The sequence below is a fragment of the Strigops habroptila genome, chromosome 8 (genome assembly GCF_004027225.2).
Source record: "Strigops habroptila isolate Jane chromosome 8, bStrHab1.2.pri, whole genome shotgun sequence".
In the NCBI taxonomy this organism is placed as follows: domain Eukaryota; kingdom Metazoa; phylum Chordata; class Aves; order Psittaciformes; family Psittacidae; genus Strigops; species Strigops habroptila.
The window spans coordinates 18,932,246-18,945,533 of NC_044284.2; the positions used below are offsets into that span (position 1 = coordinate 18,932,246).

Here is a 13,288-nt window from a genome sequence, read left to right on the forward strand (position 1 = left end):
TGAAATAACAGGTATCAGTGAATTTTTTTAATGTTAAACATACAGGGTAAGATTACAAAGTGCTCCTTCCCACCCAACTATTTTGTCAAAATTAAGAACAATGTGCTGGAGGAATTCTTTCCTAAGTGCTTAAAGGGAAAATGAGATGTTACTCTTGTCCTTTGAAATGAAGAATTTGTGAAAAGCCAGAAAGGGTAGTTTGTGAGCGCTTAGCACCTTGTGTGTGCTTGTGATGCGAGTACATGAATGCACAAGATCATTCTAACGTGGCTGCTGGCACCGTGGGACACCTTCTAGAGAGCACCTCAGGCACTTCTAGAGGAGAATTTGCAGTTGTATTATCCAGTGTCCCCAGGGAGCGCTACCATGCGCTGCGGATTGCATGGACAGTGTCTGCTTTCACAGCTCACATTGCACATCCTGCGTGTTCCTGAACATACAATTCCTGTTAATCACTTTTGTGTTAATAATCCATTGCTGTTTTGAATTTAACAGTAACAGGAGAACGGGTTAGCAGTACAAAGCTACATGAATGACTGTCCTGAGCCAAATTACGCTCTTTCATGTCAATATTATTCCAGAGTACCTCTGTCACAGAGCAAGAAACCACTGCAGATTTAGCCTGTAGTTCTACCCTCACCGACTTTGCAGCCGTTTGGAGGTAACAACATTCAACTGCAGTGCAATGGTTATAGCTGACGATTAGCAAAAGAAATCTTGTCCAGCATAATTTTCCAAGTGCTCTTCTGAAGGCTTTTAAAATCATTTCAGATATTTTCTTATTTATTTTTTTTTTTACTGTTTGAACAAACTGTAGTCAAATTCCTGGACCCATGAAGTCAGCCGGTACATTCCTGTTGGCTTCGAATGGGTGAGCATCTCGCTGCTCAGATTTTCTGAAACATCCTTCTGGCTCAACTCCAGCCTTGGACAACTCCCGTTTTGGGAACATGTGCTAAAGAGGACCTCCACATCAAGCTGAGAGTATCAGATAGCAGATTGTGAAGTAACTGTTGCTACTTAACATAGTCCTCCACTACTTGCACCCCTGGCACATGATCGCCTTCTAGGAGTGGGATTTCCCACCCTCCCAAGTGGAAATACCCAGCCAGATGGCTGGGACCCATCTGCACCAGAGAAAGTGCCGTCACGAGTTTCAGTGGGTAAGAGAGTTTGGAAACTTCTGTCTGAGAACAGGCAAGAGGGAGGGAGTACCTTTTCTTCCCAGAGGATGGTAAGTGGCTTTCAGAAAGCCTTTCTTCACTAGCTGTAGCCTGCCAAAACAAACCAGCATGCTTGGCTCTGCTGAATGATGTGTAGCACTGCACACGGATTGCACTGTTAGAGATCGCTTTGTTTACAGATCTAGGAGACTTTTCTAATAATTTTCTCCAAATGTTGCTGGTATTTTTGATTTCACTGTATTTTGCGTTGATTTCAGATCACTTTGTTATAGCCTCACATCAGCTGTTAGGCTATTATTTTATTTGTGATATGCAGTTGTCACAAAAGGATATTTGTACATGACATCCACGGTCACATATGTATGATGTGATTTTCCCTGTCCTTCCTGTAAATGAAGAGTCAGCCCCTCTGCCCATCCAGCAGGAGAGGGAGATGCTCACAAGGGCCAGCAGAGAACATCCTCTTCATCAGCCCATAACCTCTGCAATTTCAGCACAGTAAGTGGGAGCCTGTAGTACTAGGAAAATCTAATGGAAGCACCACTGAACTGTGAGGCTCTCTTACTGCCCAGAGCTTCTGATTTCATCTCAAACATCTCAAACAGCAGCAGTGAAAATAGGCAAACCAAGAATTTCCTAGCCAAGATGTCATGAGGAGAAAGACCTGAATGGGATATGTTGTTGTCTGAAGCCCTTATGTAAATTTTAGTGGAAAATATTTTTGGGGGTCATTAAAAGGTCATACAGCACAAACAACCCCCCCTCACAGAAGTGCTCAGAGCATGAAATACTGGGTAGTCAATTTTGAGCTTCCTCAAAAAATGAATGAAAATGGGCAGTATTTTCTAGCTTTGTGACTAGTCATAGAACTGCCTACAATATTTCAAATTTTTCTTCTCCCTTACGACATTTTAGCTCCACATATTTTCACATGCACTCGTGTGAAAAATATCAGTGCACCTTTCAATGATAGGTTTCCTGAAACGCCTCTCAGCACTGGGAATTAGCATGGCTTTGGCCTACCTGTGCTTCACCATTGTGGCCTGATTTTGGAGGAGCAGAATTGCCCCCAGCATTTCTCTCATCCCAGCACAGGCAGGAGCTCACAGCACCTGCCTGCCCACTGCATGAGGCTTGTGATTGAGGTTTCACAGGGCTTGGTTTGAGACCAGGGGATAGGAGTGAGACTTACATAGCGCATACATCTGACCTCATGTTGTGTGCTCTAAGAACAATTGAACTGTAGATGTTCTGCCTGTCAAACCTCTGCTCCAAGAGAGTTCTGTGATCTAGCTTAGAGCATTACCTGTCTATGTATTTATGTAGGTATTTATGTCACACATGAGCAGGTAAAATTTATCACACCTAAGAAAGAGTCCCAGGCCAGTGCTGAGGATTTTTCACTCTATATTTTCAGTCCAGCTCCCAGATTTTTCTTTTCACACCCCTCATGTTTTTCATTTGGAAAGACTGTTCTATGTGGGATCATTTGGTTTGTATATAACTTACAGGTATGCTATATGTTTTTCAGCAGCATACATGTGTTCAGTACACAGCCCTGCTTGTGCACTTGTGCACTTTGCCTGGTGCTCCTATCGTGAAAGTCCAGTTCCTGAAGGGGCAGGAAGTTTACCTCATATTGTGAATATTCACCACCAAAGAGATACAAAATGTTTGCTACCCCTGGTGACCACAGCTAGCAGGTGTACGGTGGCTTTATCTGTCAGTAACTACTTAATTGTATTACTGGAGAATATTTTCTTGTATCTTTTTCCATCCGTAACTATTACTCTCTTTGCCAGACCAAACTATCTTGCTTAGTGAAGAACAGGGAAAGAACTGTGTTCATTTACATTCCTTCTTCTTCCTTTAAACACCCATATTTTGAGCACTTTTGTGAATTAGCTGGTGCAGGCTCCCATGGAACAGTGCAGGCTGGAACTGCGCTAGGGGTGCCCGGGGCTGGGGCAGAGCCTGTGCCAGGGCAAGAGAAGAAAGAAATAGTCTGCTGTGACACCAGGGGGTTTCTGGCAGCATGAGTCATTGACTGTTCTCCAAAGCCTGTTTTGAGTTTTCCTTTGGATTCTGAGTTTTTTTCCAGTAAATTCAGGTGGGTAGAACAGGTACTGACCTCTGGATCCATGGCCTGTCCTCTAAAAACGATTGAACTGTAGATATTCTGCCTGTCAAACCTCTGCTCCAAGAGAATTCTGTGATCTAGCTTAGAGACATTATCTACCTGTTATCTATTTGTAAATCATCAGGATTGCTACTTATCTTTCTGGAATAAATCAAAATTTGAGTCCTGTGAGGTAAGAAGAAATTAAGACAGGCCCACAGCTAATGGGGGCACCTACACACAAAAATATACTGGTTGCATTTTGCAGAGAAGGGAAATAGTTTAATTTGTTGCTCAGATCTTCACAAAGCATTAAAGCACTCACCAGAAATGATCTTTTTTTACTTAAAAAGGTTTTCTTAGACAAAACATTTTCCGCTGTTTTGAGGAAGTGTGAGGTTGTTGTTTTTTCTCAGTTGTAAGATGGTTTTGTAATATTACTTCTTGTTCTGTGGCACTGCAAACATAGAACCTGAGAGTATGTAACAGATCTTAAGAAAATTCACTTTCAATGTTTTGGGAATAAAAATACTAGAAAAATAAGGGCAGATAGTAAAAGTAAGGTGGCAGCACAGATTGGTTTCTTCTAAGGCCTTCAAGAAAGCTGGTGATTAAAACTATATAGGGGAATTCAGTTTTGCATAGTAGAAGTTGTTTCTTAGTTTCTAAGTTTGGGTCAAGCATTTGCTTTAAAGAAGATTTAAAAAATCCCCAAACAACAAACCCTAGAGAATAATGAATAATCAAAGGGTTAGTGTGTTTACCAGGAACTCGTGAGACATCCTCATTTACACTTGTGGTCAGTCATGTTCAGGTGGGAGAATTTATCAAACCACTCTACATTCCTGTACAGTTTCTACACACCAGGTTAGCACGCAGCTTTTACTATCTGCTTAGGAGCAAGGATTTGAGCCTACCTCCAGCACCTCCTAGTGAATGTCCAAACTTCTGGGCCTTTGGCTGGTGTTTTCCTTCACTTTCTTGCTCTGCCTGATTTTGAAGGAAAAACAAACAAACAAACAAAAAATTGTCTCTCATACCCCAGATAATGTAATGAGTAAAAATTCCATGAAAACAAAAATTGATGTACAATCAGTAAATGTCATAATTCAGAGGAGATTGTGTGACACAGTACCTGAAACACATCCTGGAGTCTCTGGGAGATCCCTCCCCACCATCCTAACATTAGCTGCTGGCTCTTTCTTCTGTTTTCAGAGAGAACAGGCTTTGAGCCAAGAGTCTTTGGTCAAAACCAACTTTGCTTCTCCTGTGCTGTGCCTCATTGGCTCTTACTTCCAGCGCTGATGCATTTTGTGCCTGTCTGCCTACATCCACACCTGCAGCCAAGCTCTGACATGCTGCAGTACTGTTCCACATGTTCTGTGGGAATTTCTTTCAGGAACAGGAGAGCTGTATAGCTGTATAATGTTATGAATGCTCTACTTTTTTTCCATAAATTAAGTCATCATTTTTCGTGCCTCTCACACTGAACAAATCCCTTGTTATGATATAGCAGGGTTATTAACAACCTGGTGCATGACCAGAGGAGCGGACTGAAGCCAGAAAGGAGGGAGAATATGAAAAAAAAAATAGCAATGAAACTAGGTGTGAACACCATCAGTTCAGTCACAGGAAGGATTAGGCCTAAGTCCACAGTGTTAAACACATTAGCTTTAAAAACCTCAGTAGCCCTACTGAAGCCATTGAGGGTTACTGATGTGATTAAACAGCTGGTTGAGTGCTGTCCCGTGAACCTTAGCGCCTGTAATTTGTCTAGGACACACTGAAAATTTAGTTAATACTCTGAGATTTTGTGTTAGCAACATGGTTATTGTCATCTCTGTAGTTCATTAATCTACAAACTGGTGATTTCCTCTTACATCTGTCTTGCACCTTCAAGAGGTGTGCACCCTTGTTCAGTATATTTTTTTTTTTGTTGCACGTTAACACTAGAACTGGGAAAAACCATCCAATAAAACACTTCAACATTTATTCTCCCTTTTCAGCGATTTTCCCCAAGCCTTTCAATATCATGTGTGTTCACCTAGTTTATTTTAGCAAATGACTTCGCACATACCAGTTCTGCACGTTCATGCTGCACATACCATTACCTGAATGCAGTTACAGCAGAGGAAAGTACTGTGTGGACAGTACATTTAAGAAGATGCTGATGTGAAGGACTTAGCCATCAAACAAAAATAACATTAAAAAAATCACAAGTGGTCTTGAAAATCGGTGTCTCAGAAAGTGGGAAACCTCAAATTTCTTATAGTAATTGAATCACTAACTGCAACACAATATGGTGGCCAGTATAAAAAAAGGCTTTTGGAGCTGCCTACACTTGGGTTTATTTTAGGGGCTGTTTTGCGGGGGGTGGCAGAGTGTCTGTGTAACTGATACCTTCTGCAACACTATTTCTATCTTTGGGAAGTTGCAACTGGTATTTTAGAGCTTAGCATGTCAAAATCCCATGAAGGAGATTAGCTACCAGGAGACACTGTGTTGGCAACGGCACTGAGAGTAGTACAGCAGCAAGAGTGGGGGTGAAGTGGATGTAACACACTCACGGTGACTGTCGTACGTGCTGTGTGGTGCTTGTGATGCATGGTGACTGGAGCACAAAGTGTACTGTAAGGATTTGGTATTGGCACATGCTCTGTTTACTTACGTGATGAGTTATGAAAGATAAGGTATTTCCCAATGCCTAGAAGAGAAACCCGTATTCAAGCACCGTTGTCATCAAGTCCAGCCCAGAAGCTGGTGTGCAGCTATGTGTTGTGAATATTTTGTGTAATGAATTGTGTGCAGACTGTGTCCCTGTCCTGCCCCACATAGGAGGACCCAGCCAAAATGAAGACACTGCTGCGTAAGTACTAACCTGTCACTGATGAGTAGTGGCAGGAAATCTGCTTCAAGTAGAGCCTCATCCAAAGACCTGTGAGGTCGAGTCAGGGATGGGGAGGAGTATTTCTCATTCAGTCAGTGAGTTTTGCACCAGGCCTGGGCACCCAAGGAGAGAAGGTCTTTTGGCCATAGCGAATGTCACGCCTTGTACCTGCCTGCACCACAGTAGAAGTTAGATAGCTCCTGAAAGGAAAAATAAGTATTGGGTTAGGAAGAGCAGGCACAGCAGGCTTCCAGAAGACTTTTAGCTCAGGCACTCAGGAAGACATGTTGCCGAAACCCTACCTGTATAATTCTAAATCATAGAATCACAGAGTCACAGAATCATAGAATCACAGAATGGTTTGGGTTGGAAGGGACCTTAAAGATCATCTAGCTCCAACCCCACTGCCATAGGCAGGGGCACCTTCTACTAGAGCAGGTTGCTTAAAGCCCATCAAATTCATAAGAATATTCAAGAACAAATTTCATATTGTAGTTTAAATTTGTTCTACTCAAAGTACTATCTAACATACAAGGTAAGCGTGGTTTTGCTTCGGTATAAAGAAAGGTAATTCTATCTGAAATTTGTTTATCCTGTGTTACCCCTTAAAATGTGTTTTACAAAGATACTTGAAAAAAATGCATATGTCTGTATTCCATTTATTTTTCTGTATGAGTACATAATTTATTGTCACTTTTTCTGGTGGGCTTGTTCACGTTTATTCCTTTTGCTTTGTTTCCTGCTATGAACCTAAACATTTTCTCTATCTATTTATCAATAAATTCTAAATAAGCTTCAAGCTGGCCACAAAAACTACTGAGATCAACGAAAGATTCTGTACTGGCTTCTAAGAAAACCAGTCCCCAATTCTGGGAACCTGGTGTGTGTCCGTGCTTGGCATTCCAAGATTTGTGAACGAAAGGCGTATGCATTATTAAATGTACTCAAACACTCTTAACAATAAACATACATTTCCTTCATGAATTGCAAAATGCTGCCAAAATATTACATGTGCATTTTTGTGACAAGATCAGTGATGTACTTGGACAGCCCCTGCGAATGTATGGCGTGCGTTTACTTACACATAAATCGTTAATTTATGACTAAAGTGGAAAATAAATGTTGGGAGACTCAAGACATCACTTCAAATTTGCAAAGTAAGTGTTGAGAGGAAGTTTCCTGATTTGCAGGTACATAGTGTGTCATCCAGACACAAGGAGCCCTTTCAGGATAGTTTAGTATTAGCAATTTCAGTTCCAATCAAAAGCCTCTGAAGGCACACGTATTTTCAATCATGTGAGCACCCCACTGAACTTGAATGAAGCCGCGTTCTCAGGCTTCAGCAGGACTGTACATGTAAATACTCACATGTACTTACAACTAAACATATTCTAACCTCCCTTTTTGGGTCAGGATCATGTTATCAAGTATTCTACATGCAAGAAAACAGGGAGTTTCTAAACTCTTGGTGCCTTCCAGTTAATGAAATATCATCACAGAATAGGATAGGCTAATCCATAGAATTTGCATGGAGTTCATTAAATCATTTTTAAAAAATTAAACACAGAATTGTAGTTAGCTTGATACTCAGAAGTGTTAACACCATGCTTTTAATGTGACAGATTGGATTTGGAAATCAATATAAAACACGGGTCTCAGTGTGTAGAATTTTTTATTTCCACAACTTAAGGATGTTGTTAAGATCCGTGTGCCTTTTTAAGATCTATTCCATCATTTAATACCCAACCAGTGCTAGTTAGCTTTCAGTGCCCTGGAGAAGTTAAGGGGACTTTTTATTACCCATTTTTTTCTTAAAGTAGAAGTTAGAAGTGAAGACTGACTTTGTTTCTGTTGTTGGCATAAAGATTTTTCTGTTCATCAAACAAATTAGTGTTTCAAGTAAGAGTAATGTTAACTTTGCGAAAAAGCAGCATATTCAGTTTATGACCAAATAGTTATCTGTATGCTTTTTTTCTTCTTTCCCCCCCCCCTTATTTTCTTTCTCACCCCTTCCCCCTGCCCCATAGGTGACGTGTATGCAGTGGTTGCAAGGGGACCATACAATGCTGGATATGATTGAGAAAAAACGTTGCCTCTGCAAAGAAATTAAAGCTCGGCAGAAATCAGAAAAAGGACTCTGCAAACAGGACAGCATGCCTATTTTGCCGAGTTGGAAAAAGAATACCGGGACCAAGAAATACAGCCCACCTCCTTATTCCAAACAACAAACTGTTTTCTGGGACACTGCAATTTGACAGGCGTGTGGAGGATGCGCTCTCCACTGTGTTGCACCATGCACAGGTAGCCTGCTTTCTTAATAAGGCAAAGGCTCTAACCTAAGACTTACCTGCAGGTGGTGAACTTCCTAGGAAAAGCACCGATACAGTGCTCACCTGTCAATCAAGAGAGAGATTTAAATTTCCAACTGGATTAAGGCATACATATTTATCCGGGATTTTTTTGGATCCAGATGATATCAAAATGTAAATATTTCACCAATATATTGAAAACACCCAAACTGGTACACTGTTTAAATATATATATAAATTCAAAAATTTATGAAGAAGTTTACTATATAATGTTACTGTTACACTGTTTTATTACCTATTTTCTATGTGGTATTCTAATGTTCTCCCCCCTCCTGCCGCCACCATTTTATTTCTCTTACCTGCCTAGATTTGGCCTCTGTCTGTACAAAAGCATGTGGTTGTGCGTTTTGTTGAACAGGACAATGTACAAAACAATTCGGTGCTAGGGCTGTAGAAATTACCTAGAGTGGTACTTGTTAGATGTCCTTAGCTTTAGGGGGGGAGGGCTGGACAAAGGAAGAGAGTTTTGGTGGGAAGCAGCAGAACTGCAAACAATGCAAATGAAAGTGTTTAATGTGGATGCCCAAATTGCATTTAAAATATTAATTATTCTACATCAGTTTTCCCATAAAGTTAATCTGATAAATTGCCCCTGGCTTTATGTGAATCAGTTACTAAAATTATTTGGCCAAGAAATGAAATTTTCTGCAGAAAAGCCTGCAACTTAAACTCTTCCTTCATTGTATTCAGCTGACTAGCAGAGACCATGGTTCACTGTGACTAAGCATCGTACAGCCCGTGACGGAGAGACCCAGTCGCTTGGCAGGTTAAGGCAGTGGCACTGCAGCCACGGTTCCTGTGCACATTTGTCTTTGGTCCAGAAAATAAAGGCGACAATATCTGTTTACATATGTATTATTTTCAAATCCAGCAACACATCCTTACTTTATGCTGTGTCAGATTTCCTTATGTTATTTATAAAGGCTGGAATTCAGACCCCTTGAAAGCCAGTAGGGAAATCCCTCTTGATTTCATGCGGTTTTGAAACAGAGGCCCACGTAACACGTTCTCCTGGTTATGCCGTTTCTTCTTCCTGGCTGCTTCTGTAATTGGCTTGCAATCCTGTGTTATGTTACACCCATTTTAACAGAATATTATGTCATGACCAAAGAATTATGACCTCCTGGTTTTAACGGGAGAAAGAGATGGCTTATACTGATTATGAGGGTGAAATCCATGCGGTGAAATATCTTCCAAAAGGATCTGTTGAGAATGAAAAAAACTTGTACTGCTGTGGAGTAGGAGAAAACAGATCTATGGCATATATTTTGTATATTTAAATTTTTATCTATGTGTCTGAAGTTTGATAGCACAAAAGTCCCTCTTTAAAACAATCATATTAATACTATATTCGCCGAGAAGAAAAGGTGTGTTGTTTCAAACTTCTTGTTATATTGGCTTTTCTTTGAAATTATATTGACAGCATTGCCACAGCTGCAATTGCTGATCAAAAAACCAAAAATAACAAATTTTAGAAGGTTTTTGTAATCTATATTGCTAAAGTTTGAGTTTGAGTAATGCTTTATCAGTAGTAGTTTCTTTTCAGCCTCTGAAATAAATTTTTTAAATATTTTATAAGTAATTATCTAATGTATATTTTGATGTCCAAACTGAGATTTCTGTAAAAGATAAAGTGTGTGTTTATATGTGTGTATGTATATTAGCATTATTGTATATGTATATATGCATATGTGTACACACATATCTATGTATATATGCATGTATCTCTCTATATATACTCATAGATGTGTGCATACGTATATACCCACATACATTAAATATTGGTGTGTGTTATGAATATACAGTGGCTGGAATGGGTACTCAGTTGAAATGCAGATTTAAAGGGCCCTTCACAGCCAGAATGACAGAAGACATGAAAAACCCAGAGGCTGTGAAGGAATCTTTGAATACATGTTACATCCAAAAGACACCAACTGTATATTCTGCTTATTCTCTTTTTTTTTTAAAGAAAGAAAATGGCAGAAGAAAAACTCCAGAGATCTCGCAAAGTTCCAGAATCTACTGGAAAGAAGACGACTTGTTGGTCGTGAGAAATCTCTTGAGATAACAGGTTCATTATTGAGAAAGTGTTTATGCTTTGTCTTCCTTGTTATGTGGCAAGAGAAGAATTTTTCATAACCGTGTGTGAAGTACTTAGCTCAACCCTTTCCCCCAACTGCTCTAAGTCTCTGGTGACGAAACGAAAGCCGGTGCTCAGTCGGTCTTGATACTCCTTCTCTGCACTGGTCTCTTCCTGGAGCAGTTATTTTAGAAACCCTGCTACTGAAGCATCAATTTTGCAGTCCAGACTCGTAGGTACACAGGGGCACTGCGGTGCCAGGCCCTTTGGGGGAAGGCAAAGGTTAGTGTAAACCGTTATGTGTTTTAGAGTGTTTGTTCATATTGTGTCCTTCTCATAACAATGCATAATAGGAATAATGATCAGGGAATTGAAGCATTCTCGTCCTAAGCAGACTTGCTTGTACACTTTGCCACTCCTTGTTTTGCTTTTAGTGTGCAACACTGTTTATGTTGTCCTTCCTAAATAACTGCCTGTGTGCTTCCAGACCTCCATTGTATCCCATGGAAACAATGGCTTTTTGTTTTAAAGTGCGACAGTACATGAAAAAAATAAAAGAAAACTCAGCACTTACTTTCAAAGCACTTTAGAAATGTGAACTAAACTTCACGCTTGCGAGAATCATTTTACAGAGGAGGGAAGTGAGGCTCAGGTGGAGTAGTTTCCAAAGGTCACGGACACGTCCATGCCACCCTCCTGTCCCCTGACTGCTGGCCCATCCCATTGCTCAAGTAAAAGGTGCATCGTACTGCCGAGAGCATGCCATCAAAACGCTGTAAAACGTTTTCTACATCACCTATTGTCTCAGCAGTTTCTGTGTCACAGGGTGAATGACAGTGCTTAGTTACGGTCATTAAAGCTGTAGTCTGTATAAATATGCAATCTGTATATACATACAGATCACATATATACACACACTTACGAAGACTGTATATATGAAATTGTTTGGTATGCACTTATTTTGCTTTAAACTCCTGAAGTTAAACATTATAGTGTAGCAATTTGTGTAAAGTGCACTGTGATTTCAAGAAAGCACAGTAAAGTCACAGGTCTTGTTATTCTTGCACTAAAAATGTGTTTACGTATATTAGCCAATGTATGTCTACTTTATTGCTCCTTTTGACAAATTAAAGCAAATGGTATAAAATGGTATGGGGTTTTTTGGTTTGGGTTGTTTATTTTTAAGTGGACAATGGCACTATGTTTTTAAATGACAGGGTTTTTGAATAAAATGAAATCATTCTGTGTTCATTCCAATGTAATACATTTACCAATATCTTGAAATTGAATGTCATGTTGCTTTTTTTTCATATTTCATTAGAAATTGTCAGGTATGTGCCTGAGATTGTGTAGGAGTAGGGAGTAGCTAGAGGCTAACTGTAATCATATATTATTAGCCGTTTCTATATACACAGTATAAATACATATTAATTTTCTTTTCATTTTTGTACTTGATTTTTTTAGGTAAGATGTAATTAAATGTACTTTGATACTTCTGAAGTAATAAGATGTTGTTTGAAGATCAATTCTGCTTTCTTTAGTGCATTGACAATATTTTACAATAATTTAGTGCTTATTTATTTGTGCTCCGGTGTAATTATAATAAAAAGCAATAGTTTAAAATATTTGACTGTTCCTTTTCATTTGATGGTTTCAACTTAGAGCTGGGTTACTCACTAGGGATTAGCCAGAGATTCCTGGGAAGAAAAGTCGAGTCATAGATGTATATTTGTAATGTTCCCTAGGCACATTTTTAATCGCATCATTTGTGGGAGGAAATGAATTAATTCCTTTAATAGGTTAGTATTTGCAAGTCATGCCTGGTTGCATCTAATGCCGTGAGTGCCATCCTCAACTAAATCCTTAGGGTAAGATTTCTCTGAAGAGCAGACAGAAATTTTTCTGTAAGTACCTTTCACAGTTTGGGATGAAAGATGCTCACTTTAAAGACCTCCCTGCAGACATCTCTGTTTGCAGAACATCCACGAATGGAAGAGGGACCCATCATGCTCTCCATAAAGCTCTAAAAAAACCCTGCTTAAAAGTCAGCATAATCTTCCTATTTCCCAGTGGAAGCTTTACTCCCATTGGGATGTGTCCTGGGTTCAGCTATAGCAGTCGTTTTTCTCCTTCTTAGTAGCTGGTGCAGTGCTGTGTTTTTGACTTTCAGCCTGGGAACAACGCTGATAACACTGATGTTTTTAGTTGTTGCTAAGTAATGTTTACTCTGACCAAGGACTTTCTCAGTCTCATGCTCTGCCAGGGAGGAGGGGAAGCCTGGAGGAAGCAGAGACAGGACACCTGATCCAAACTAGCCAAAGGGGTATTCCATACCATGGCACGTCATGCCCAGTATATAAACTGGGGGGAGCTAGCCGGGAGGCCCAGTTCACTGCTCGGGTCGGGCTGGGTATCGGTCGACGGGTGGTGAGCAATTGTATCCTCTCCCCTTGTTATTTCCCTCATCATTATTATTATTATTAGTGGTAGTAGTAGTGGTTTTGTATTATACCTTAGTTACTGGACTGCTCTTATCTCAACCCATGGCAGTTACATTCTTCCGATTCTCCTCCCCATCCCTCCGGGAACGGGGGGAGGAAGAAAGGGGGGGAGTGAGCGAGCGACTGTGTGGTTCCGAGTTACCGGCTG

The 13,288-nt window shown here is 40.2% G+C and overlaps 1 protein-coding gene across 6 annotated transcripts in view; it reads left to right on the top strand.

The window, feature by feature from the left end:
* NYAP2 (neuronal tyrosine-phosphorylated phosphoinositide-3-kinase adaptor 2) overlaps positions 1-12,262 on the top strand; it is a 143,393-nt gene extending 131,131 nt beyond the window's left edge. For 3 of the 6 annotated variants that reach the window (XM_030495543.1, XM_030495545.1, XM_030495547.1), the window contains one exon: positions 8,218-12,262. In XM_030495543.1, the coding sequence (XP_030351403.1) occupies positions 8,218-8,445 (228 nt within the window). In that variant the 3' untranslated portion in view covers positions 8,446-12,262. The remainder of the gene's footprint in view (positions 1-8,217) is intronic. The other 3 variants (XM_030495544.1, XM_030495546.1, XR_003992747.1) reach the window with 2 other exon arrangements.
* The last annotated feature ends 1,026 nt before the right edge of the window (positions 12,263-13,288 follow it).